The sequence below is a fragment of the Alosa alosa genome, chromosome 17 (assembly GCF_017589495.1).
Source record: "Alosa alosa isolate M-15738 ecotype Scorff River chromosome 17, AALO_Geno_1.1, whole genome shotgun sequence".
NCBI lineage: Eukaryota > Metazoa > Chordata > Actinopteri > Clupeiformes > Clupeidae > Alosa > Alosa alosa.
This window is the reverse complement of record NC_063205.1, coordinates 13965765-13992410: the sequence shown is the minus strand read 5'-3', so window position 1 is coordinate 13992410 and position 26646 is coordinate 13965765. Positions and strand designations below refer to the sequence as shown.

At 40.2% G+C, this 26646-nt stretch overlaps 2 protein-coding genes and 1 long non-coding RNA gene across 4 annotated transcripts in view; 1 reads left to right on the top strand and 2 right to left on the bottom strand.

Moving 5' to 3' along the window:
* The window catches only part of LOC125310600, an 82508-nt gene that overhangs the window by 52264 nt on the left and 3598 nt on the right, over positions 1 to 26646 (bottom strand). The gene's annotated exons all lie outside the window — the stretch shown is intronic.
* LOC125310599 lies at positions 98 to 4273 on the top strand (the record flags this gene model as incomplete). The annotated part of the gene is given in 2 exon segments (XM_048268183.1): positions 98 to 3659; positions 3961 to 4273. A coding segment is annotated over 1 exon segment (3536 nt), but the record flags the coding sequence as incomplete, so codon positions are not given.
* Positions 13827 to 17965, bottom strand: LOC125310601. Its single transcript, XR_007196324.1, has 4 exons — positions 17530 to 17965; positions 16095 to 16192; positions 14026 to 14115; positions 13827 to 13913 (listed from the first exon to the last, which is right to left on the bottom strand). It is a non-coding gene; the product is annotated as an uncharacterized LOC125310601 (long non-coding RNA).

Below are 26646 nucleotides of genomic sequence, written 5' to 3'. Positions count from 1 at the left end.
ACCACCAGCTATAATAGTCTGTCCCTTCCAAATAATGTCACAGGTGTGAATGGATTAAACCCTCCTCCCTTATCCTGGGACATACCCACAGTCTGCCCCCCTTCCAAAAATATGAACATTTCCTCCTCTGGATCAAGTGATTTTCTTCCATCAACCACCAGAGCCAACTGTTTGCTGCCTCGTCGTCATCATGTTTTGGGAAGTCTCAGACATACAAGCCAGAACAATCATACTTTTGTGGACAATTCAAACAGAAATGAAAGTAGAGCTCCTAACCTTGGTAATGGACATTCTGTTCATGGTGCACTTGCCCAACAACAAAACTCCTCTGTTGACTCACCCCAACAGAGGTTGTTCCAACAACAGCATTCACAGAGGAAAGCAGATCTTTACAACCACCATACACCAAACTTGCACAACACACATACTGTAACTGTGACAGACAGACGTCCTTTGCTCTCATATCTACTTGTAACAGAAGACACACGGAATATCGACCAAAGCATTGAATTTACGGGCTGCCATGGCTCTATTATTCAAGCGCCCCCTAACAAAAGCGTACAGACACATAGAGCAGTTGCAGTCGTACCTCCTATATCAAAGCAACCTGGAGATGGTGGCAAAGGGAAGGAATGTGATGACACCCTTTCTCCCAACTGTGATGACCATCATCCCATGTTAATGAAAGATTTGCAGTCTCTTGCTGATGACAAGGAAATCAAGAAGGCCATTGTTTTGCCTTTTGACACTGACAGTGCTGCTGTGAGGAAAACATGTGTGAAGTCTGCAGAGGTTGGCTGTCGTCCTGAAGCTGATGTCACCGATGAGTCTGCAGTCTGCCACAACTTGGATTCTCTCAACAGCCTGTCCCCTGAAAACAAAGATGCTCTCAAGGACCAGAACATTGAAGAGTTATGTGGACCAGATGTTTTCTTTGGCATGCCTATAGTGACGTTCAGTCTGAAAAAGTTGAAGGTATTGGAAACAGCCCTGGAGCTGAAAGAAGAGGAAGAAAGGACAAAAAATGAAAGCAGAATGAACAACAAACCAGAATTTGCAGATGCTGTACTTGATCTTTATTGGGGTGGCAAATATCTCAACTACACTGTGGCAGAACTAGATGGTACATTTGAAAATATATTGAAAGAGGCTGCAGAGTTTGACACAGAAGAAGACAAGATGGTGTTTAGTGCAATGAAGGTGGGGAATTTAAATCAGCTGAAGCAAAAGGGCCAAATTTTTACCAATTGTTTTGACTGTGACATAGCCATGGAGATAAATAAGTCATGGTGGAGAAATGTAAATGATGAATCAATGGACATTGACAGAGAAATGGCAGATGAAGATTTTACAAGAGAAATCTGTGGATCATTGCTGGAGCATTGCAATGAAAAGTCACCGGAGAAAAACGTGCCCAGTAGCATCCAAACCCCAGGTACCACATCTCCCCATGAGGACAGTGTATCTAAGGAAGATCTCTGTCCATCCTCACCACTGGCAAAAGACACAGTTTCTTTGTACAATGAAAACTGCACAGCCAAAGTTGAGCAGACTAAACATGTCAAACCTGAAAGTCAAGATGATCTTAGACAAAAAGTGACAGTCTCCACCAACAACAATAATGATAGACAAAGTGTTTCAAGAAAGGAAAACAAGGAAGATGATGTCTCCCTTCAGGTTTCGTTGTCTTTGAGAAATCTCAATAGACATTCATATGAAAAATCAGCTGCTGCTGTCACAGTATTTAACATTCTCGAGATGTCTGAGGAACAAACCTCACAACAGTGTTTAAGAAAAGGATCAGACAGCACAGCTGTTCTTGCAATGACAAATGTGGACTCGGATAATAACAGCAGGGACTTAGATTATGAGATGAATGTAACTGAAGAAGGTTTGAAATTGTCTGAAAGACTCTGTGAAGAGGTGGAAACATCAGAAAAGGACTGTCCAGTGAGCCCATCTGATACGATGCTGTCCATCAAATTAACTGCTTTGTCATCTGAGAATGAAGATAAGATTGATTCTGAAAATGTACATCAGGACCTCATTAGTTCTCCACAGACAGATCCGCCATCACCTAGCAATGAGCATTCATATGAGTCCCCGAAGAGTCCAGATGAACCCATGCTGTCAATGAAAATAACAGTGTTGTCAATGGAGGAGTTTCAAGCATTGTCAAAAGAATTATGGGTAGACTCTGATGACAGTGTACACAATGTTGCTCCGTCTTCTCCCATTTGTCTTGACAGTGAAGATGATGATCTGGAGGTGGACTTGGAGCACACTTTTAAGACAATTGGAGATTTGAGTCAAATGATGAAACAAGAAAAGATTACTACATTTGAAGAAGAGATTCCATCCTTTCCCTCCATAGAGCAAGTGTTGAAACAGTGTGAAATACAGACAAGCAGAACAGCTACAAAAGGGCTACCTAGTCCTCTTAAAGATAGCAGGAAGGAGAAGGACACTCTGGAACATCAACTTCCATCCCAAAATGCTTGCAGAAAGGACCATGCTCTGACAACCCATCAGGGAGCCAAGTCCCCTGGACTGGAGATTCATATTCCTTACTCATCATCACCAAGGGGGGTTAAAGCCAGCTCTCCCATCTCTCCATCTGCTCCCATAAGGACAACAAACTCTGATGTAATGAAGGAATCAAGTTCACTGGAGGCTGAAAGCTCAAGTGCAAGTAATGAACATGAAATCAGCAGTCCCACCAGCACTCTCCAGTCAGTACCGCTCAAAAAATGTAGAATGGAACCACTCGAAAATAGTAAGAATTCAAAGTTGACAGATGTCCTGTGTCCATCAGGCCATTCGCCCCTGAAAGTGACTAAGAAATCTAATAACTCCCAAAAGATTGTTTCAGACATCACAAAGACACCAGACAATAAAGATAATAGAGATAATGATGTAAGCCTCACTAATACCTCAAGGGAGAATGTTGTGAATCTAGCAGGTACTTCAGAAAGTCCAGAATTGCCAAAGTCTTCAGGTGTGCACAGGAAAAGAAAACTTGTAAAGTTTAAGCTGTATGGATCCCAAAAAGTAGATTCTAAGGAAGCAAATGGAATGAATCAGTATAGATCAAATTGTGACCGTAATTTGCCTCCTCTACTTAATATTTTGTATTCCCCCGACAAGACATCTGCCAAGGACAAGATCATGAAAAGTTGGGGGGACAGTTTTGTGCCCACTTCTGTCAAATGCAGGAGACTGTCAAGCTCAGTAGATAAGAACAGGGAAAAGAATGAGCCTGAAAGACCAGTAAATCACTATAAATTGTCTAGAAAGGACAAGGATGAACATCAGCAATCATCTGGCAAGGAACACCGGTCAAAAAGGAAATCATCTGGCAAAGACAAGGATAAGCAGAAGCAGCGATCATCCAGCAAGGAGCACCGGTCAGAAAGGAAATCATCTGGCAAAGACAAGGATAAGCAGAATCAGCGATCATCCAGCAAGGAACACTGTTCAGATCACAGAAAGCGTCAACACAGGTCCTTCAGTCTAGGCGAATTGAGACGGGAAGCTGAGAGGATGGGCAACTCCAAAAAATATCTGCAAGAAAAGCAAGACATGGGACTGCATGTGATTAAACGGTATCAGCGGATTCACAAGAAAGTATGACAAAGAATAACGACGAGTGAAAGAAAGTAAGTATGAAACATGAGTAGTTGTTGCTTGTTAGAATGCTTCCCCTTTGTTCCTGCACACTCTAGTTATCTTGAGTTTGTTTTTATGTTATTCTTTGTGGCTATATGGACAGGAGGAATGTAAACACGAGGAATGTAAACAATTGCAATGAAATACTGTACATATAACATCCTTAAAACATATTACATAAGGACTGTAATTTTCTTAGTTATTAATAGAGCTTAATATCAAATGTCTGATATATGCGGAAGCATTGCTCTCCAAATTGATCAAAATATTCTTTTTTCCCCTTTTCACCAGATACTGCTAATGAGATTACTTGAAATTGCATCAGGATGGGTGGCCAATTGTATTCTGATTTGTCTCATATCTGGATGTCTAGTAAATAATCTGTCATGTTGGATTACTCTCTTTCCTGGTTGTTGGTATGTAGCCAAGCATTTTGATGTTTGTAATACACTATGCAGCATATTGTTGCCTCACCCCTTGTTAAACCTTCAGGTTAAGGTTGAATTAAGGTTGTCATTGTTTGTTTTTTATGAATATTTTTATCATCAAAACATGTCATGTCAACTGTGTTTTTATATTTTTTTAAATAAAGCAATACTGCAGCGACATAAATAGTCCAGGCAATCTGTGAGAAAAAATCACCCAACCCAAAACTAATTGCAACAGAAATATTTTTTGTTGTATTCAGTTCATGAAACCTTCCCATATCACATACCAAAAGTCCATGAAAATCCAAGTGGTGGAACATAGTCAAAATTGGAATTATTTGTGCATAGGTCAATGGCGAAAAGCTGCACCTTTGGCAGTTTTATTGAACTTTCATAGCACAGGGGATATGTGAAAATTAGGTCAAATTCTTTTATAAAGGCATGAAACTTGGTGAACTTGTAGCCTACAGTTTGGAGCCCTGAACATTTTCAGATATAAAACCATTATCAAAAAACCCTAATGGTCGCCATGGCAACCATTAAATGTTCCACTATAACTGAATTACGCCTATATTCTTCATTATATCTCCTGAACTAAACATGGTATCTCAGAACAAGTGATGCCTACAGGGATGAGCAGTATTTATTACATGTATTCCATATTTCAAATACAAAATATATCGTATATATTCGTCATTTGTATTTGACTGGGTTGAAAAAAACGTCTTCGTATTTTGTATCAAAATACTTTATAGGTATGTATTTTTGTAGTTTAAAATATTGAAAAATATTCTTGGTAAAACCAATACTTTTGGTGATGTGATGACATCATAACTGACTGGTGCTGACTTAGAAATATGCCCACACTTGATAATATTGAGATTCAGGAAGATGATCCAGTGCAAGTTGAGTAGGCTAACTTTAGGTGGGTCAATATAGGGTTCAACATCAAAAAAATTGATACAAAAGTTTTTTTTATGGATTCTGGTACTGTTAGACATGCTAAATAACATACTAAAAATCTAGTAAAATCTGACCTTGAGAAATGATGCCCACCAAAATGGCTGCCAAGAGGTTAGAATGGCTATGGGCCCTATCATGACAGTCAAACAAAGTATAATCATCATGATGCAACACATATTTCTATTGTACACTCAAGTTTTTCGTCATGCCTGTCTCTTTTATTGAGCAATGCACCAAGGGGTGTAGCCATTAACGACCTAAAGAGGGGTCTAGCGCATTATCTAAAAATCGCTATCGCACACTACCTTAAACGCATTACGCCACTGACCAAGAAATACCTGGTCAGAAATCCATGGCGAGTTGTTTATATGTTATTTAAGAGTGCATTATCAACAGTGATGGGCGGTGCACAACTACACCCTGCTTTACTTTCGTCCACAGGAAGCGTGCACCAGCGCACATCCATGCAAAACATTACAAATTACACGATTACAATGGAACATAATTATAATAAAGATATCAGGAAATACGTCTCACAATGAGTAGTTATTAACCATCATTTGCAAATTGTTAATGACAGTTAAAAGTGAATAGGCGAGAGGCACATATGGAGTACATCTAAAGATGCACTGTCACAAGATGTAAGCAACTCCTCTGCAGGATAAATATCCTTAGGTTTCTTATTCAGTCATTTAAACACTATTGGGGTAAGTGTTGTCTTTTTCAGGCTATTTTGTCAATGGTAACCTATTGTCAGTCAGTAGCGTAATTAACTGTTTTGTCGTTGACTATGACACCACAGAGAAGTTAGTTTTACTTTGCCAATGAGTTTAAATAATAGACGAGTGCAGATGCGTTTATAGGCTATACTATGCTAGGTTTTAGTAAAGCATGGTTTAGTGGAATACCTGTTCCACACGGTCTCAGCAGATTCCTTCAAATGCGCCGCTGACTATCACAATACTGATGCGCTGTTTGAAGTCCAACTCCTTGCTGTTAAAGGGAATGACAGATGTCACTTTCATTGGTTTAAAGGATGTTACGCCCAAAACACACCCATGACTAACTAAGAAACATAAGATCCACCTTTTTGTGCCAGGTGCCGGACTTTTGAAAACAAAACCACACCCAATGTGGACTGGACAAACCCCTAAGCTATTTGCTAGTGACCATGCGTATTAGGCAAATATAGCCCTATATCTCAATTACTATTCAGCCCACGGGTGAATCTGAGGACAAATGATGGTCAAAATAAACAATAATATGATTTTAAATGTTAACATTGAACATTTTGGAATGCTCTACCTTTTTCAGCGATATTAAAATCAATGTGTTTTAATACAGAGTAAATGCAATACAGGAATATGTACCATGTCCAAGGCATGGAGGAAGATAATACTTAACTGGTATTATATCTCATCTAGAGGGCATATGCTTTTAGAAAATATATAGTTTAGGGTGGTTAATCTATTTTCCCTGGACATTATAGGCCAAAATGTATCCACTTTACACTAGATTCGCCTTTACAGAATAGAGGGCAATGTATTGTGCATGGCATGGAGGAAGATAAGACATGTTTTAAATTGTGTCCATAGACAGTATAGGCTAAAATGTATCCCGCTTTTACACTAGATCCACTGCCTATACAGAATATAGGGACAATGTATGTGCATGGCATGGAGGAAGATGGGAAATGCCTTAAATGGTGTTATATCTCATCTACTCTCAGGAAATATAGGGTTTTGTGTTTTTTATAGGTATAGGCTAAAAATCCACATTAAATAATACAACATCAAAAGAAGCCTTAAATGGTGTTATATCTCCGTGGATGTATACTGCAGATGATGGCTTTAATTTGCACTCAGACTAGGCATTAAGTGAAGCAAATAAGTAAGCTGGGAAAGCAAAGTACCAGAGGCCACTTGGCCTTCAGTTGAGCAGTGAGCCACAGTGAGCTCAGCCAAAGCTATTAGCATCCTAGGCATGAACTGTCAAGATAATACTTAACTGGTATTATATCTCATCTTTAGGGCATATGCAATTTTTAGAAAATATATAGTTTAGGGTGGTTAATCTTATTTTCCCTGGACATTATAGGCCAAAAATTTTGTATTTCCCGTTATTTACACTAGATTAAGCCTTTACAGAATAGAGGGCAATGTATTGTGCATGGCATGGAGGAAGATAAGACATGTTTTAAATTGTGTCCATAGACAGTATAGGCTAAAATGTATCCGCTTTACACTAGATTCGCCTATACAGAATATAGGGCAATGTATGTGCATGGCATGGAGGAAGATGGGAAATGCCTGAAATGGTGTTATATCTCCTCTAGAGGGTTTTGTGCTTTTGTGGTGTCAAATCCACATTAAATAATACAACATCAAAAGAAGTCCGCACACCGTGGATGTATACTGCAGATGATGGCTTTAATGCACTCCGGAGCATTAGTGAAGCAAGTAAGTAAGTGAAAGCAAAGTAAGAAAGTGAGCAGTGAGCCAAGTGAGCTCAGTAAGCTAGCATCCTCTGGCTGTTGTCCAGCCTTTGTACCCCTTCAAGTCATCCCAGACAAGACCCACTCTGTCTTAACTCCCACTCCCACTATCTATCCTTAACAGATGGCTGACCAGGTCACATATGGTCCTTCACCTTTGCCCTCTCATCCTGTTTTTCCTACATTCTTTAGGTTTTGATTACATTTCCTGGCGCCAAACCTTATTGATGACCCTGTCAGCCAGGTCTGCTCTTTCCCTTAAACCAGTCTTCCTTTCCCACACACTGAACATACTATAGAGTTCAGTTTCACAAAACAGTGATATTACACAGAATGAAGATACTACATAAAAGATATATAAACTAAAGGATATATGTCAATAAAGACCACGACACTTTCAGAAAATATATAGTTTAGGGTGTTTAATTTGCTTTCCCTAGACAGTATATGTCAAAATGTGTCCGCTTTACACTAGATTCGCCTATACAGAATAGAGGCCAATGTATTGTGCATGGCATGGAGGAAGATGGGACATGTCCTAATTGGTATCATATCACTTCTAGAGGTTATATGCTTTTAGAAAATATATAGTTTATGATGTTTAATTTGTTTCCCTTAATAGTGCAGGCCAAAATGTATCAGCTGTTCCCTTGATTTGCCTATACAGAATAGAGGAGTATGTATTATGCATGGTATGGAGGAAGATGGGACATAAGTTGATTAATGCTATATTTCATGTACAGGGCATATGCTTTTAGAATATGTATAGTTTTGGGTGTTCTATGATTTTGGTAAAACCATGACCCATGCATAGGCATGAATTTTATTAATCTTAAACTATATTTATTAGTATAGCATGCACCTTTTGCTAGACGTCACAACAATAGTCACCTCTTTGGAGGCTAGCTGCAGTTATCTGCACCTTTCTGTCGAATTTGGACAATATCATGTCCATCTTCAACTTTGCCTTTACAATTTTCCTTCATTCATTCACTTACATAAACATACTGTGCTGTCTAATTACTGTTTTAGCCAAAATTGTGCAAAGTAAAGAGGGATCATACAGGCCCCTCTGATTGGACAGACAGTCTATCAGTCAACCCCCAGACAAGAGGTCAATAACTATACAAGTCTATAAGTCTGGGAAAATGATGGACTGATACTTTCATGTGATATACTGTATATGATTCAGTGACCTCTAAATCAGAAACACTTTCCTACTGTAGGCTGAATAATGCTTAACTATGTGTTTGTACAACTTTAACATTGTGGAACACGTAAATGCAAAAACACACTGGCTCTATTTAAAGATTGAACAACCATTTCCATTCCATTTCCAAAATAAAACAAAGCCTGTTATACTAAAATCATATCAACGTAAATCATGCCAACGTGGAAGGTACCAGAAGGTACCAGCCATAGAATAGGAAAAGTACTAGCCCTGGAAACAGAATAACAAGGTGATATCTCATTCTGCTTATGCTATGACTATGGCCAGGAACATGACAGTCTGACCTGTTGATGGTCAATCCTATGTGCAGCCACACAGGCGCCTAAGGATTAGAACTAGGGAGTGAAACAATGGCATGTACTTCTCCACGTCTCTAGCACAGATGAACACATCAGAATACATACAGAAATACCCCAGATTTCTACAAAATAGACATCAATTAGCAACAAACCAGTCTGAAATAAGCCTGAGAAATGTACTAACTCTTTGGAAATAAAAAAATGTTCCTTAACAATGCAATATTCTAAAATTCCATGTTAAGTTAGATGGGGTCAGATATTCTTTAGAATGCTTATTCTACAACATTCTAATTACAGTTTTGTCAGTACTTGCTGAAGGATAATGCATAAAACAACCCTCATTTTAACATATTTCCACCAACTGGATTTTCATGGACTTTTACTATGGTGTTTAGATCACCAATTTAAATATAAAAATGTGAAAATCAATTCTGTTGCAATTTGTTTTGGGTCAGACCTTACTTTGCCTAGACTAAAAGGACAATGCCCTTGCTAACAAATGTTGAACTTGCACTGAATGACCCAGATCAAATTCATGGCAATTATTTTCTTTCAGTCATACATCATGGGGTTGGTTTTCACTATGTTGTTTTTATGGGGGTAAAAAATGGAGAAATTCTTAAAGATTATTTAAAAAGTTGAATATCATTAAAATGCAGCAACCTAGCATCACATGACCTGAGACAACATTTACAGGAACAATCGAGTGCAGTTCATCCTCATAGAACATGATATTGATCCTGTAGTATGTTTATTTGATGTGACTTTATTTTCTTTTGATCTTTATTTGACTCAGTTGATCAGAATTCTACACAACAATCCCATAGTAAATACTGTATGTATTAATATCAATCTGGTTGTATGGTGGAGGTTTGAAGCCTTATTGCTGTAGGCTACATAAAAGCATTGCCTAAATTATGTTCCCTTTAATTTACATTGTTATACATGTTACATGTGACAACCAACCCCGATGACAGTGTGACAAGCAACCTCAACTGAGATGTGTTGTTAAAGTTAAGAATAACAAATACATGTTGTAGTGTAGCTAAGAAAATACATAAATTGTAGCTCTCCCTTCAAAATATATATTTTTGCCAGAATATGCCTATGCCAAAAGAATATTGAACAAAATTATATCTCCTCAAAAGACATGAGAAACCACAGATCAATGTATTTCTTTCAGTCAAATTTGGGTCCATCATGGGGTTGGTTGTCACTATTTTATGGGGAGAAATAAAACAATTCAGACATTCTTATAAATAAATGTAAAAAGTTTAATACCGTTGAAATGCAACAACCATCACATGACCTGAGACATAGGAACAATCAAGTGCAGTTCATCCTCATAGAACATAATATTGATATAATAATATATAATCCCATAGTAAATCTAAATGATATTCCCTTTAATTTACATTGTAGCCTAATACATGTTGTACAACCAACCCCGAAGACAGTGTGACAAGCAACCCCAACTGAGACATATTCTTAAAGTTAAGAATAACAAACACATGTGTTGTAGTGTAGTGTGGTAAATGCACTGAAAAGCCCTATGTACCACTCTGCAGTAAGAACTCGTTGTTCTGTTCCCCAAAGTTCATGCACTCACCTGAATGTAGGGACTTGCACATTACACCATCTCTCTCTTTGCATGCACACCAGCTATTAATTCGACGTGACAGTTAGAGTACATAATAATAACACAGAAACACTTGAGGAAACCTCCCAAAAACAAGGATTGAAATGACTAATGGTTGAAAGTGCACATCACACACCTTCAATATGCCTGAGTGTCTAAACCCAGCATAGGGTTTAGAAAAACACACCTAAACAGGCAACATTAACAATTTTAGTATTTGAAGGGCATTCATCAGGACCTGTTGACTCTTCCCTCCCTTTTTTGGAGGGCTCCTCTCTCTTTTTTAGGGCCCCCTCTCTATCCAGAGGTCGGAAGTAACAAAGTCCATTTTGTTTTGATTTGATTTATTTTGGATTTGACAGACAACATAAACCAAAAGCATGTTAAAGTGAGGACAGTTATTTCCAACATGGTCCTTGGTGTTTTTTCGTATAAAATCTCCACACTTTGTTCTAAACCTTTTGATAAACACATTTAGGCCTATAAAAATAATTGAAAAAAAATGCAACCAGTCTGTAGGCTACTGGGTCATCCCTATATAAGCTATCGGAACTCCCCCTATTACCGTCGGTCCCATATTTTCGCCGTCTTGCGTGTATGTGTCAGGCAAGACATGGCAGGTGAAAACATTGTTTTTTCATGCACTGGTCAATTTCGAGATTTTGAGCTAGTCTGTTACCTTAGCATGTATTCTATCACACTACTACAACAAAAAAGTCCGATTTACACATTTATGTGTTTATTATGACCGCCGCTAGCGAAGCAGTCATATAGGGATTGTTAGTTTTTTTTTTTCCCCCGTCATCTACTTCCTGAATTTTTGGTCAACGATACCCGGGACACCGAACCACCGGGGCACATGAAATTTGGTGGGTATGTAGCCCCACTAGACTTTTACAGAAAAATTTTGTTTCGTCCCCGGGGGCCACTCCTCCCCCGTGCTGGGCCCCCCGAACCGCAAAAAAGCAGGTTTTCCTAAATAACTACCTGAACCGTGGCACTGAGGATGAAGAATCTTTTATGGTATGTTGGTCTCAAGGGCCCACATCAATCTGGCCCATAATCACTCATTTGTGATTTGCACCCCCCCCGGTAAAAAATGAAAATGCAATATTATTCTGCTTTAATCGCCCCTATCTTCAGTTAAGATTTTCAGAACTGCACCAAATTTTATGTGTATGATTGGCATTCTCTGGGGGTATGCCAAGTTTCGTAGAATTTCATCCATGGGGGGGTCTAAAAAAAATTAGGTTATGTGTACATTTAGTGACTGTACACTCATTGGCCTGCAGATGGCGGTGCACACATATCCACATGCACACACACACACAGGCACCCACATACTAGAACGGCCGATACATAATTACAAATTCAGTAGGATTAAAAGAAAGCCAAAATAATAAATATTCATCATCATCATGGCTGCATTTCCAGTATTGGCGATAAGTAGTCGTTTGTCCACTAGATGGCGCATAGTTGCAGTGAGACGTAATTTTGTTGGAAGTTAAAAGTGGGTTGGAAAAACAGGACGCTTTCTACAAGGACTGTAGTTTACCGCAGAGAACGTCTAATAAGGATAGGATGATGTTCACATGAAATGTAATTCCCATTTCTTCTTGAAGCCGAAATAAATCTGAGGATGTTTATCGGACATGCTTGGTTTTTACTGCAGGTACATTAATCTTATAATAGGTAGTGTTAGCGTTGGTTAAGTGATGGAGGCAAATTTGATTGATTGCATTTGTAGAAAACTATAAATGCGGTTATACCAAGCAAATTGATAGCAGCACTGTAATTGTATCTTTCGACTGTCATTTGTTGCACGTGCTACAAAAATCATTCTGTGCAATGGAAGATTTACCAACGTTACACCGGTCTGATACAGTTTTGCCTATACATGTGTGAGACTGAGACGCCTGTTTATTTTGTTTTAAGTGCGTACAGGGTGTGAGAGGGGAATCGAAGTCCACTTGATACTGGAAGGCGTAAGCCATTGGTTTCCAAAGGAGATTTTATTTGTGTCGCCAGCATAGCATATTGACAATTTATGTTGTAAATAGGCCTACCTGTAGCTTAGGGAAGCTAACAGCTTTCTATTAGGATTTTGTTAGTTACAGTTTTGTCAACTCCCTGATGCATTTGTGCATTTAGAATAGCCAGAGCGTGGATATCTCAATCGGAAAATTAAACAATATCGGGTGCCTACCAACATAGCAAAATTTGACCGGCCCACCTCTGGCCCACTACCTTGCTTCAGGGTAGTGTGAGTGTTGGCCCACTTCTGGCTTGGTCCCTGGCCCAAAAATGGCCCAGTCACTGATAACTGACACAAAGAATTTGCTCTGGCCCAGGTGTGGCCCACACACAGTAAAATGACTGTTATTGTTTTTCTTGGCCCAGGTGTGGCCCACACACAGTAAAATGACTATTATTGTTTCTCTTGGCCCAGACACAGTAAACTGACTCTTATAGTTTCTCTTGGCCCAGTTGTGGCCCACACACAGTAAAATGACTTATTGAGTGTTTGCTGGGTCCCCGGGCCTGTACTGGCCCACACACTATAAAGCTGATATGCTGAGTACTTGTAGTAAACAGAAATCCTGAACTAGTAATTAAAAGCACAAGCTACTTTTATTAACAAGTTCAACAAACACAACCTTGCAAATAAAACAAACATTTTAAAATTATACAAGCTTTTACATATATATACACTTTAGAAATTACAACAGTTAAAATATACAAGCTACTTTTATCTACCAAAATCTACATCTTTCATTAAAAATAAACATTTTAAAATGATATAATGATTCAAAGAAATAAATTATTCTAAATTAACATAGTTAAACATTTACAGAAATATTCTGTCTCTCCCTCACTCACATACACACACTTTTCTCTAAAAGAGTTATTCCATTGTCAGTAGTTGTGGGTTGTGAGTTAAGTGTAGTGTTAGTGCTTTAAATTCTGTATTTTTGTACCCTGTACCATGACCTACTCAGCTGCAGACACAGCGCAAGACCTTGCCTTATGCGCGCATCTACACAACACACACACACACACACACACACACACACTCTCAAAGTATTTTTCAACAGCAGCAACCTTTGCCACCTGCCTTCTCTTTCTGTTGCTGCTTCATTGTTGCCTCCACCTGTTTCAGCAGCACTAGCAGTCGGGGGGTGTCTCCAAACTGCATTAAGGTATAAAATAACATATATTACAAGATCATTATGAGATCTAAAGCAAGATTTCAACATGTCATTTGTCAGAGAAGTTTTATTTGTCCACTCAAATATACTTACTGATAGCCACCTCAGCTCTCTCAGTTGGGGGTTGGTCAGAGTTCTTTCCATCCATCCTTCTCAATTTGAGATGCATGGACAGCATGTCATCTTAGCAGGGGGAAAAACATTAAACTATTTATCCTTTACTGTCTGACAAAATATTACTAAAGCCCAGTCTTGCGACTCTGCAGCTGTCTTGGTAACACCTCCCTGGTAGTTATTTTGGGCAAACAAGACATTGTGTGGTTGTTAAATGATATTTTATTACCAATGACAATTACCAAGCGCAAGAAATATTTGTCAACACATACACACACCTGAAGCACAAGAGCTTGTTGACTTCCTTCACAAGAACCTTGTGGGTGCTCCAGTTGGCCATGCAGTCAACAGCGCATTCCCCACTCCCGTTCTTTTCTGACACAATGGATGAGGCAAACCAAAAGCATCTAAAAACTAGATGTACCGCAGAGCGGTACAAAATATGACCGCCGCCCAGTCCAGCACATTTTTTCCACAAAAAGAAATCACGCTGAAAGGCCTATATGATTCTAACTGTCTCACTAAATTGCATTATTATACACTCAATTCTCACTGGTATCTGCTAGACAACAAGAACCAAAACATGATTAGTTCATAAATTTCACATGTAAAATTCATTTTATACAACCCCACCTCCATCTTGCCTGTTCATAATTCTGAGAAATTCTTGATTGTTTGTGTTATGTTTATGTTATGTGTGTGGGTGTATGTGTGTGTGTGAGTGTGTGTGTGTGTGTGTGTGTGTGTGCGTGCTTGTGTGTGTGCCTGCGTATGTGCCTGTGCATGCAAGCGTACATATGTCTACTGTGTGTATGTATCTGTTTGTGCACATGTGTGCACATGAAATGGGTTAACATGACCCCTGGAGGCAAACATACGGAAAAAAAATGGTCATCCTAGGCCCTATAGTTCTCAAGATATTCACAGAGAACTGTGTCTGTCCTACCTTCCTTTCAAGGGTCCAGTCCAGCGGGGGCTACAGATCAAAAGCGAAAATGACGGTTCCATGCTATCCATGTGGGGGTACATGCCCACCAAGTTTTGTGTACCCGGTCTTTCAGTGTCGGGGAATCCTTGTTGGTATGCGTCACTAAATGTACACATAAATTATTTTATTGTAAGGCCCCCCATGAACGAAAGTACACAAAACTTGGCATGCATTCGGAGGGTGTCACAATGATCCTACACTTTTAATTTCGTGCAGTTTTGACCTTGTCAGCCAGAGATATTGTGATGAAAACACCTAATCTTTTGCTTTTTCATTTTTAACTAGGTGGCGCTATACATGAAATAAGTGGTAATGGGATGGGTTGACATGCCCCCTTAAGACCAACAGACATAAAAAAGGTGGACCTCCTAGGCCCTACGGTTCTCGAGATATTCACAGAAAACGGTCTCCGGCCACCTACAGGCCAGTTGGTGTATAGTAACATAAATTAATTTATTGTGTGGCCCCCATGAACGGAATTCCACAAAACTTGGCGTGCATACAGAGGGGTGTCATAATGATCCTACACTTCCAATTTCGTGCAGTTTTGACTATGTTAGGTCACAGATACCTTCAATTACACCACCTCATTTTTACTTTTTTGTGTTTAACTAGGTGGCGCTATACATGAAATGAGTGGTTATGGAATGGGTTGACATGGCCCCTTGAGATCAACATACAAAAAAAATGGTCCTCCTAAACCCTACGGTCTTGAGATATTCACAGAAAAACTGTGTCTGCCCTACCCTCCTTTCGGGGTCCAGTCCAGCGGGGGCTACAGATCAAAACGAAAAACGATGGTTCCATGCTATCCATGTGGGGTTACATGCCCACCCAAGTTTTGCATACCCGGTCTTTCAGTGTCCCGGGAATCATTGATGAAATTTGGGCATGCGAAAAAAAAAAAAATCTGACTAAACCTATATGACCGCCGCTTCGCTGCGCGGCGGTCATAATTACACATCAAAAAACACAGGCCTAGATGAAAGCTGATTCCTATTATTTGGCTCATCTAAACAAAAATGTATAACAAATTCTGTTAAATCAATGTACAACTTACCAAGAACTCTTCATATCTCCTGTTTAACCAACACAAGAAATGGTTCACAAATGTAGCCTTCTTCATCCAAAGGATTGCAGGTCTCTGGTCAGTGTTGCCTGGATTCAGAGGTGTACATTTAAATTAGTTATAGCCACAATTAGTAGGCTAATTAAGGGGCCTAGTACAAGGATACAAGGAAGTTTATTGTCACATGCATATAGTTACTGGAAGTAAGAAATGCAGTGAAATTATGTCTGGTGTCAGCCTATTTGTGCAAAGTGTGGGGGGGGTGGGAAGTGCAGTAGAAGAGGGGTTTAGTAGATTAAGTGGCAAGGGCTGCATAAGAAAGGTGGGGAAGGATTGGAATTGGGGGGGGGGGGCACCAACAAGGAGCACCCAAGAGCAACAGGGGCAAGGAAAAACTCCCTTACCAAGGAAGAAACCTTGGGCAGATCCACGGCTCAAGGGGCTAACCCAACTGCCAGGGGTCTTGGTGTGTGTGTTGGGGGGATGACAGGGGAGATGGGATAGTGTGCTGTGTATGTGGGGAGAGGGCAGTGTGCAATATGTGTGTTGGAGAAGCTTCCTCATGAGACAAGTTGAAGTATGTGTTCAACATAATTAACCCCCCCAAAAAGCCCCAGTACAAAACACAAAATGACCTTAAAATATGCCTACTGATTTTTATCAGCTACATAACCAGGACAGGACCCACCCTGCTACCAAGCAGGAGCTCTCTCTCTCTCTCTCTCTCTCTCTCTCTCAGACACACACACAATAAAGTCTCAGTCCTGCTTGAAGCATAAGAGAAAGATTCCCAATTACCAATCGCTAGCTAGCCTCTTCCAAGTCAACCAATGCTGGTTAATTGTTAAGCTGTATATTTCTGAAATAATTCGATCACAATTAACCACAGGATTGTGCAAGTATAGCTAACATTAACGTTACAGTTGAGAGGCAGCTGTGGCCCACTGGTTAGCACTCTGAACTTGTAACCGGAGGGTTGCTGGTTCGAGCCCCGACCAGTGGGCCACAGCTGAAGTGCCCTTGAGCAAGGCACCTAACCCCTCACTGCTCCCCGAGCGCCGCTGTGGTTGCAGGCAGCTCACTGCGCCGGGATTAGTGTGTGCTTCACCTCACTGTGTGCTGTGTTTCACTAATTCACGGATTGGGTTAAAGACCAAATTTCCTTCACGGGTCTCAAAAGAGTATACATACTTATACTTATACAGCAATGATTTTTTTTTTACTAACCACCAACACTGACGTTAACGTTAATTAGGCCAGCAGAAGTCATAACCGCTAGCTTCATTGTTCGTCATCGTCAATCAGGAGGTTAGCTTGAAACACCCATTCTTGTTATGCTAGTTGCTTGAAATATCTGCTGCGATAATACGTACACTCATAGTAATTTACATGCAATAACAGGTAAATGTAAAATTATGTTACTTACCACAGCCAGTGTCCAAAACGAGACAGTTTCGCGCCGCCCTGGTTTCAAACTGAACGGTACTCTGCTTATGGCTCTTCCACAGGTAATGGGCCGAAAGTCACTTTACAGAATTGGGCCATGTACGTTTAGTGTCCGTCTGTCGCTAAATGTTTCATTTTTGCCGCCAACAGCCGTGATACTGATCAGTGCTCGTCCCTGAAGTATCCGGCCACACACTGTATGACATCCATCTGCCGAAATTGCTTCGAACACTGGCAGTAGCCCGTCGAACCACAATCGGGCCAAATAAGAAACACAGTAACCAGCCCAACTACTGCTTGTCAGTATCGGCCCATTCAAGGGGACAGTGCCTCAGCCGACTTGAAACTCCGCCAACAGTGGCAGCACTCAGCCAGTATCGGGCCGACTGTGTTTACTGTGCTTCAGCCGACTCGGACCTCAGCCGTCATTGCCAGCACTCAGCCAGAATCGGGCTGGTTATTCATTCGCTGTTTCTGGGTTTTCGCCTGATTTGGGCTCGCATATTTCACGACATAGCTCCCCCTGCAGCTTCGGTAGCGAGTGACTGCTACGCTAAACCCCCACTAGCTAGTGAGCTAGCCATCAAGAAACCAAGCTAAACACATACAGGGCTCACAATAAAACGGTCGAGCAAACACATTGTTCAAGAGACTATCAAACCACATTACAAAAACGAAGTTCACCCAAGGGTAGGCTACTTACAATTTCAACAGCAACAAAGCCAAGTCAAAGCAACAAAAAGTCCGTTTTGCAGTCTTCTTAGAAACTACAATCTGACTACATTTTCGAGGCCTTCCGCCGAGTCACATCCGGATTTCTTCGGTCCGGGACCAGAAAGTTGCATATTCGTTTTTTCCGCGGAGAAGCACTAGGGGGAGACGAAGCACCCACCAAACGACCCAAAAAGTGTTGTAGAACCATCAGAAAGACTCTCAACCTGCATAATTAAGGTCCTTTTTGCTAAAATTGTTGCATAGGGCTTCTTTAATTTGTGCATTAACAACAGGGACGTGCACAGGGGGGTTGCTCAGGTTGCCCGGGCAACTGCCCATATGCCCTTCTTGACTCATGTTGCCCTTCCAAGGGGGAAAATAAATAAATAAATTGTACAATGGATGCAGAATTTCACGTAGGCCTAGATAAAAGTGAAAGTCAGTAGGGGAAGGGCAAACTCTGTTTACGTGGCTGCAGCGCTGCACGCGACCCGCACCTGAACTGAGCCTGCATTAGCGGCCCTAGAAGGAGATTGTCGCGGTTGTCGTCTGAGACGACTCAACGTTGTCGGAAAAGGTGAGTTTGTGATGTATACCAAACGAACGATCATCATCATCAAGTTTTATGAAATTAATTATAATATTAGAATATTATAATATATAATAATCATAAATCCAGGCTGAGTTTGCCACGTTAGCCTAAATAATCCGATAGACCGATATCTTGCAAAGAAGCAGCCCGTTATCACATAGCCTATAGGCTACTATGTGGTAGGCATTATGCAAACATGTCTGCTGATAAAACATTTCGTTTTAGCAATCACTGCAGGGTTGGCTGCGAAAAAGCCAACCAGCAGGTGAGACAGAGACTTTGCACTGTAATAAGATGACATGACACTGTGTAGACGAATTGATTAATTAATCAGACTCATATTGTAGCCTACTAATGGCAATGTTTCATAATTGCATCACATTTAAGATGAGAAGCAGTCACAAGCCTCCAGACTATGTGAGGAAAATGTGGACCAGGAGGCACAGAGGACAGGTAGGCCTAAGTGATGATCACCAAATATGATATGAGAGGATCATGCTAGAAAGTACAGGGTTAAAGAGCTGCATGCTAAATCATTGTAATCTAAAAAAATATAGGCTATTTTAGAGGTAATTTCAAAGATCTTGCCTGAGCAGAACATTTTTCATTTTTCAGAACCCTTTTTTCAGGTCAGAGCAACTGCCCCTCAAAATTCCTGTGCACGTCCCTGATTAACAGGGATTTGTGCATTGACAATAAAGTATTACATGAACTAAAGATGACTAAAATCTTAGAGAGAGAATCTTAAGAAACATTCACAAAAAATCCATCCATCCAAAAATGACCTTTGTTTTTAATAGCTGTTGAAAACGGCATGGAACTGACAGAGATGTTTTTGTTTATAAATAAATAAATAAATAACATTATGCTGATACCTTTTGCTTTTCCCAAATACAATGTAGCCTACAGGTGTAAGTGACCTTTCATCAATCCAGTTGCAATGGATAAACTGTGATGAACTGCCCTACTTGTGATTGTTTAGAGATTTTAAAGGTTTTATAACAATGCTACATCATCTTTGGCTATTCTACAATCCATTCACCTTTTCAGCACCAGTAGGCTACTTTCTGTGCAGCCGCACACACACTCAGGCATGCCAAACAAGCATACACAAAAGTTTCAAGAGTGGGGGAGTAAAATATGGAGACAAATTGAAGTGTGATTTATTTTCGCGGAACGGATGTACAGAACTGAGCGGCGGTCATATTTTGTACCGCTATGCGGTACATCTAGTTTCATTATTTGTATCTACTCGCGCCTGTATATTTATCCTAAATTCAGCGAAAGTTAGCATTCTAACCTTGCATGCACTCCCGCGACTGTGACCCAAAACATATCGTGTGTAGCATAGACATATACATATGTATATTATGTCTATGGTGTGTAGTACCAGAGAATGTATGTCTAATAAGGGGAGAACCTTCACTCTCGGAACTCTTCCGGTGTGGTACTGCATCTAGGGGCCCAAGCAGCAGCATAGCCTTGAAAGACGCACACTTTGAATTTGATCAGAGCGGCTCTGGTTCTTCACCTAAATTGATGTGATTGGCTGGATGACTGTTCAATCAAATCAACAGACCTATTTGTGTATCTGTGTGTGAGTTATAGATACGGTTCCAACTCTTTACGGGAGCGTTTATTTCCATATTTTACTTTCAATTTAATCTGACAAAAAGTGTGGGGGATAGAATCGTGTTCCAGCAAAATTGTGTACGTTATAACACCCACATCCCCCACGCTTGCTCTGGCGCCTGGTGTGTGCGTCGGCGCGTCGCGTGTGTGTGTGTGTGTATGTGTGTGTGTAGCGATGCGCGTGCGTCGCGATGCGCGTGTGTGCGTGTGTGTGTGTGTGTGCGTGTCTGCACGCAGGTGTCTCCCCTCCCGTGTCATAGGCCTGTACTGTATGTAATGTGTCCAGAAAACCCACAAAACGCAACAGTGATAGAGCAATCATAGTATCATGATATGATTGCCATCTGGCGGTAGTGGTTTGTGGGCCTATTGGGGTCAAGTAGGAAGCCCAGCAAGTTCCAAAAGTAGAAAAAAAAGTTTCGGCGAGAGATCGCAAAAACTTTTTTTTTGTTTTTGGTTTTGTTTTTTTTTAAAGGTTTTGCGAGATCCCGCAAAAGTACATCGTTTTTTTTTTTCTTCTTCATGTTCTATTTTTTTAATTTTTTTTTAACCCATGTTTTTTTTCCCCATGTCACCCGGAGGGCTCCGTAAAAAACCTTGCATGCTTTCAAATTCATATCAATGAGTGATGAAAATACACTCTCTGCTTACCGTCACCGTTACAATTACATTAATACACAGGATTAAAATCCCTTGTGCCAAAATCCAAGGTAAAAACACATTCAGAAGCCCCTGCTCAAGTTTAACTTTAAAAAGCACACTACCCACAAATCCGTCAACAAATGGTCACAAACACAATACAAATGGCCCATCCAACAGCAGTATATAGTATGTGGCATGTCATTGGGGTTATCAAGTGGGCACCCTCATTCACCGATGTTTCGTTAAGTTAGGCCCACGACACCTCATGAAGGCTTAACAGTGAAACCAGCGTCCTGGAGACACTCCCCTCCATGCTGCCACCATATTACCACATTGAAATATCCAATACCCAAAATACTCTTAACCAGCCCAGGCATTGTCAAGGTTAGCTAGGTTGGTCCGTCCCGTTGATGTGGACTGAACCATAGCCATAAAACCCCTGGCCAACCAACCATCAACCTAGGCACAGTCCATCACAAACACAAAACAAATTAGCCAGTTAGGTTAGGCCCCATCACAAACACAAAACAAATTAGCCAGTTAGCTTATGCCCCATGCTGCCACCATATTACCACAACAAAAAACCTTGCATGCTTTCAAGTTCATGTCAATAAGTGATGAAAATACACTCTCTCCTTACCGTCTCCATTACAAATGCAGAATGTTACAAGACTTCCCAGCTCTATGTGTGCTTGTCACTTAAGGTTTTACAAAATTACTAAAGTCATTGTAGTAACTTTGCATCTAAGAATTTTCATGTTTGGATTCATAGCCATATCATTGAGTGAACAATGTGTTTCTTTAAGTATGATGTAATGAGTCATTTAGCAACATTTTAGAGTAGTATCTCAGAAAACAATGCACAAGCCTTGGGACACATGAGCAAGCCTGTAAAAACATATAATATGTTCATATCATCACCAATAAATAAATAAATCAGAAAACACACTCCAATCCTTCCAACTGGGCAGTCACCATCGTGACTTTACATCATTTGAATACCTGTGCATGCACACATTACTGCAAGTCTTCTCCTCAGATTTTATTATTGACTATTTACATGTCTTCAAAACATTCAGCTAAAGTCTTTCTTGAAGAGCTAGGTGATATGCTGTCAGTCATTTGCATAGAGTTTGACTGTCTTATCAGTCAGTCTTATCAGATAATATCAGAGGATCTAAATTTACATGTGGATAATCCTGAAAACAATTATGCCAAGGAATTAATGTACAGGGGACCAACACACTCTCTTAGCCATACCCTCGACTTTGTTATCACAAAGGGTCTCAATGTCTCTACAACTGTTAAAGACCTGGCCTTTCCCGATCATTTATGTGTGTTCTTTTATAATGTATCTATGTTCCCACACACTCACAACATTTCTATGATGACAAAAAAAGGAGAATCATAAATGAGCACACAACTGCTCTCTTTGAGCAAGCACTTTCACAGACTATTTCACAAGACTATTTGGATGACTTTAACACAAAAATGGCAACCATTATGGTTATGGATGACATTGCTCCATTACAATTCAGGAAAGTTAAGGACAAACAAAGCACCATGGAAGCAAAATCCAGCGGTTAAACTCCTAAAAAGAGAGTGTAGGAAGACCGAAAGAAAATGGCGTAAATACAAACTTCAGATCCGCGATTGAGATCAATAAAGAGATGCTCGCAAGACATACAGTATAACTCTGACGTATGCAAAGGAAGATAGACTTTCTTTTCTAACATCATCAGTAGAAGTTAAAATAACACTATTTTCTATTTTCAACTGTCAAGAAGTTAACAAATCCCCCCTCAAAATAAATGCCTGAACTTCTCTCAACTAGTCATCTTTTTCAAAGGTAAAATTGACAAAATCAGAGTCAACATATCAGCTCAGTTACTACTTCAACATCAGGAATTTCCAGCTACAAATAGAGGGAAACTTAACTTGATAGAGAACAGAGTTCAGCTTGATAGACTACAAAACACTTGAAAAAAATGGTACAGCTCTGTCGCCAAATGACTATGGTTCCCTAGAATCTCTTTGTCAGTGTATTGAGCAAATGAACAAATGGATGTCTCAAAATATTCTTCAGCTGAACAAAGAAAAGGGTTGAAAGCAAAGTATACTGTTAGAAATCTAGGTGTATTAATTGACAGTGATATAAATTTCAACAGCCACATGAAAGCAATAACTACTGTAAATCAGATTTTTACCACCTCAAAAATATTGGCAAATTTTTGACATGTCAGTTAGCCTACTCATTTGCACCACTGGTTAGATGAAAAATAATCAGTAAAGCGTATAAGAAAAATGAACCGCCTCATTCTCAATACCAATACCAACCCTGAAATTGCACAGCGCCTGCTTCAGAGGCCACCTATCCAATGCTTGACCTCTTTGGACACTGTAGTCAGACAGAGACACTGTAGTTTCTTGGGAAACAATCAGAATAACTGTACTGACACAGAGTTACAAAGGCTAGAATATAGATTTTTCTTTCTGTCGGATTACAAGCATCTCTGAACTGACCACATTTCAGCCCTCTAGGTCACTTGATATGACTTAGAAACACAACTGAGCCCTAGCACCAGGTCTTGTGGAGCTGTGTGCAACAGTAGATCAATATAGAATGAAAATGTGGGTACTTTAGACCATTATTTGCCAAGATATGCTCATGCGTTTTCGTAAAATGCCCTATGGAACCATAGGCCTATTGGTTATCCAAAATGCATACTGACAATCAAATGCTTACATGCATATGAACCCCTTTTGTGTAGAAGCATAATCTTGGTCTCAAATAAAAGATAACACTCTGAAGTTTCTTGTAGACTATTTGGATTGTATGTCAGGGTTTCTGATATAGAATGACTACACAAAATATGGAATAATTACACAAAAGTCTCATTTTTTCCATTTTCTTTGTTGCTTCAATGGGTGTGTATAAGATGGACTATATCTGCACATCTAATATTGGATAAAACAGCATGAAGATTCCATTTCTATGGATTCCTGTGAATATGTCAAGACCCAATATGCTGAATCTACTTATTGCTAAGGATATACACTGCAGCTAGAAGATAGGGAAGCATCAAAGGTGATAGAGGGGGAGGAGGGCATTTTTAATGGAATTTAAGTGAGACATAGTAAGATTAATCTGACAACGTAAAGCACTATACAGATTGTACATGAAAAAAGTTGTCATGTTTGGAGTCCAAGCTTTCAAATGGTGTATACCATTACCATTACCAATGTAGCCGGGTGAGATGTTTACAACTACATGACCTTTTATCAATCCAGTTGCAGTAGCCCTATCCCAACCACAATTCATGAACTGTGATGAACTGCTCTACTTGTGATTGTTTTTAGATATTTTAGAGGTTTTATTCCGATGAAACAGAATTTATGGCTGGTGCTACAAAACTTTTAACCTCTGTAACACCAGTGTTACTTGCAAAAAAGTTAACGTTCAGCCCTGATCATGCTTACTGCATGCATCCACATACCAGGCTTCTTTCACCAACACTAATGTTATAACGTTAACATCCTTTTTGAATTAGCACATATGTGTGACTTACCATGTTAGTCTATACTCATATCTATGAGCTAACACTGCTAGTTAAGAAAATGATAGCTAATGTTTGTGAAAGCTGGCTTCCACAAAAAAATTAACATTTACATGGGAAAAGATAGATAAAACACACAAAACATCCTTTCCTTAACATCTATCACAATAGTCATTATTGAAAGCATTTGAACACCATTTAATGATAGCCTATTGCTAATTGAACCAATATGTTTCTTATTGAATGTTTGCCACAGTGCTCACAATTGTTATTTGTCATCTGTTCTTCACATCTTACATACAGTTTACAATCCAGTTTTCAGAACAATACAATGTATTATTATGAATTAGCATGAGTAGGGGCACTAGATGATGGTAGTAGTTATTATCATGAACTATCTGTCAAAATAAGCCCCGCCCCCTGAAACGTCATAAATCACGTCATAACCACGCCTCCTTTTTATGCAAATTAGCCATGTGGTTGTCACCACGTGTTGTTTGTTATTGTTATTGTTTTGTGAGTCATGTGACAGTCATGTGACTGGTGTCAAACCCCTGGGCAGCCATATTGGATGTAAAGTCATGTGACAGTCATGTGTCTGGTGTCAAACAATGCCATCACTTTTTGGCATCCATATTGGATGTAGTGTCATGTGACAGTCATGTGACTGGTGTCAAACCCTGGTGACCCATATTGGTGACTGGTGTCAAACCCTGGGCAGCCATATTGGATGTAAAGTCATGTGACAGTCATGTGACTGGTGTCAAACCCTGGGCAGCCATATTGGATGTAAAGTCATGTGACAGTCATGTGACTGGTGTCAAACCCTGGGCAGCCATATTGGATGTAAAGTCATGTGACAGTCATGTGACTGGTGTCAAACCCTGGGCAGCCATATTGGATGTAAAGTCATGTGACAGTCATGTGACTGGTGTCAAACCCTGGGCAGCCATATTGGATGTAAAGTCATGTGACAGTCATGTGACTGGTGTCAAACCCTGGGCAGCCATATTGGATGTAAAGTCATGTGACAGTCATGTGACTGGTGTCAAACCCTGGGCAGCCATATTGGATGTAGTGTCATGTGACAGTCATGTGACTGGTGTCAAACCCTGGGCAGCCATATTGGATGTAGTGTCATGTGACAGTCATGTGACTGGTGTCAAACCCTGGGCAGCCATATTGGATGTAGTGTCATGTGACAGTCATGTGACTGGTGTCAAACCCTGGGCAGCCATATTGGATGTAAAGTCATGTGACAGTCATGTGACTGGTGTCAAACCCTGGGCAGCCATATTGGATGTAAAGTCATGTGACAGTCATGTGACTGGTGTCAAACCCTGGGCAGCCATATTGGATGTAAAGTCATGTGACAGTCATGTGACTGGTGTCAAACCCTGGGCAGCCATATTGGATGTAAAGTCATGTGACAGTCATGTGACTGGTGTCAAACCCTGGGCAGCCATATTGGATGTAAAGTCATGTGACAGTCATGTGACTGGTGTCAAACCCTGGGCAGCCATATTGGATGTAAAGTCATGTGACAGTCATGTGACTGGTGTCAAACCCTGGGCAGCCATATTGGATGTAGTGTCATGTGACAGTCATGTGACTGGTGTCAAACCCTGGGCAGCCATATTGGATGTAAAGTCATGTGACAGTCATGTGACTGGTGTCAAACCCTGGGCAGCCATATTGGATGTAAAGTCATGTGACAGTCATGTGACTGGTGTCAAACCCTGGGCAGCCATATTGGATGTAAAGTCATGTGACAGTCATGTGACTGGTGTCAAACCCTGGGCAGCCATATTGGATGTAAAGTCATGTGACAGTCATGTGACTGGTGTCAAACCCTGGGCAGCCATATTGGATGTAAAGTCATGTGACAGTCATGTGACTGGTGTCAAACCCTGGGCAGCCATATTGGATGTAGTGTCATGTGACAGTCATGTGTCTGGTA